Source organism: Aplysia californica, unplaced genomic scaffold, assembly GCF_000002075.1.
Source record: "Aplysia californica isolate F4 #8 unplaced genomic scaffold, AplCal3.0 scaffold00126, whole genome shotgun sequence".
Classification (NCBI taxonomy): Eukaryota; Metazoa; Mollusca; class Gastropoda; order Aplysiida; family Aplysiidae; genus Aplysia; species Aplysia californica.
This window is the reverse complement of record NW_004797396.1, coordinates 815,313-816,664: the sequence shown is the minus strand read 5'-3', so window position 1 is coordinate 816,664 and position 1,352 is coordinate 815,313. Positions and strand designations below refer to the sequence as shown.

General features: G+C 38.5%; 1 protein-coding gene across 1 annotated transcript in view; it reads right to left on the bottom strand.

Annotated features, from left to right (window-relative positions):
• LOC101847485 (nephrocystin-1) overlaps positions 1-1,352 on the bottom strand; it is a gene marked incomplete in the record, with an annotated part of 63,485 nt that overhangs the window by 20,677 nt on the left and 41,456 nt on the right. Inside the window, 1 exon segment of the mRNA XM_035969214.1 lies at positions 188-261. Within this exon segment, the coding sequence (XP_035825107.1) occupies positions 188-261 (74 nt within the window).

Here is a 1,352-nt window from a genome sequence, read left to right as displayed (position 1 = left end):
CCGTCCCCCCAATAAAATGGGTGTCAAACTCAGGTCTTCTGTGTGCAATGGCTTGAAGTACCCCTAACAACTACACCACAGACGGCTGGTGAATGATTCTGATAAAACAAATAAAAAATAAAAAATACAAGCACAGAAAATGTAAATAATTATAAGATCTCAGCAGAGGCGAGAGAGACGGGCATACCCTGAGCAGTTTCATAAGGTCCGGTGTGTCTGCTATGTGAGGAAACTCCTTCATCAGTGGGCTGTGGATCAGTTCTGGGAAAGACACAACGAATTATAAAATAAATAAATATACAAACAAACAAACAATCAATCAAATGAATAAATCAATCAATCATTCAATCAATCAATCAGTCAATCAACTAATCAATCAATTTACCAATCAATCAGTCAATCAATCAATCTATCAATCAATTAACCAATCAATGAATAAGATTCCACTTTTTCTTAATCCCCTTGAGGAAATTTGGTTAACAATGGCGTAACATAATACATTATATATACATGAACAAGCATACATACGGCACATAAATACATACATACATATCTTGACGTTCATTAACAGGTTAAAAAAAAGGTTTTAGTAAGAGTTTAACGGCACTTGCAACATAAATAAGTCATATATGTGTCGACATGTGAAGATGAGCTCCATAGCAACGTGGCCACTTTGACAGGAAGAAGAGGACAGGAGAGTAAAAGGAGGGGTAGATTCCATTGGGCATTAATTAAAATGAGCAAACGCATAATATGCTCTGAGGCCTCCTAATTACCCTTATAAATTCGATCGATCCTCCCACCCTACCTCCCCCCCCCCTTCTCTCATCAGCAAACTGGAGCCCTAATTGTCTGCACGTGCACAGTAATACCCACTCACTAATCAGATCCTATTATAACAAAGCCCATTTGAGTCGCCACATGGTGGAATCAGGAGCCCATCAACTTTTGCCGCAGGTAGAGTTATTGGTATCATTATAAAGCTTGTTCATTTGTCTCGCTTTCGTTGAAAAAATTACACATCTATCTTGAATAGGAGTCGAGATATTTGCGATTGAAGGGGATTGTGGTATGGAAAACTGTCATATGTCGAATTTTACAACACAGTTTTCTTGGACAGTGATGACATGAGTAGATCTATAAGAATCTGTCTGCTTTTGACTTCCTTAAAGTTTTGTTTTAAACGCCCCAGCAAGCATGATACAATTTATACCTTATGAAAATGGGGAAAGAGTTCATTAGAGGAAACATGGAACAGATGCAACCTCCAGTCCACTCCCCTCCATTTTTTATAACACACACACACACACACACACACACACACACACACACACACACACACACACACACAC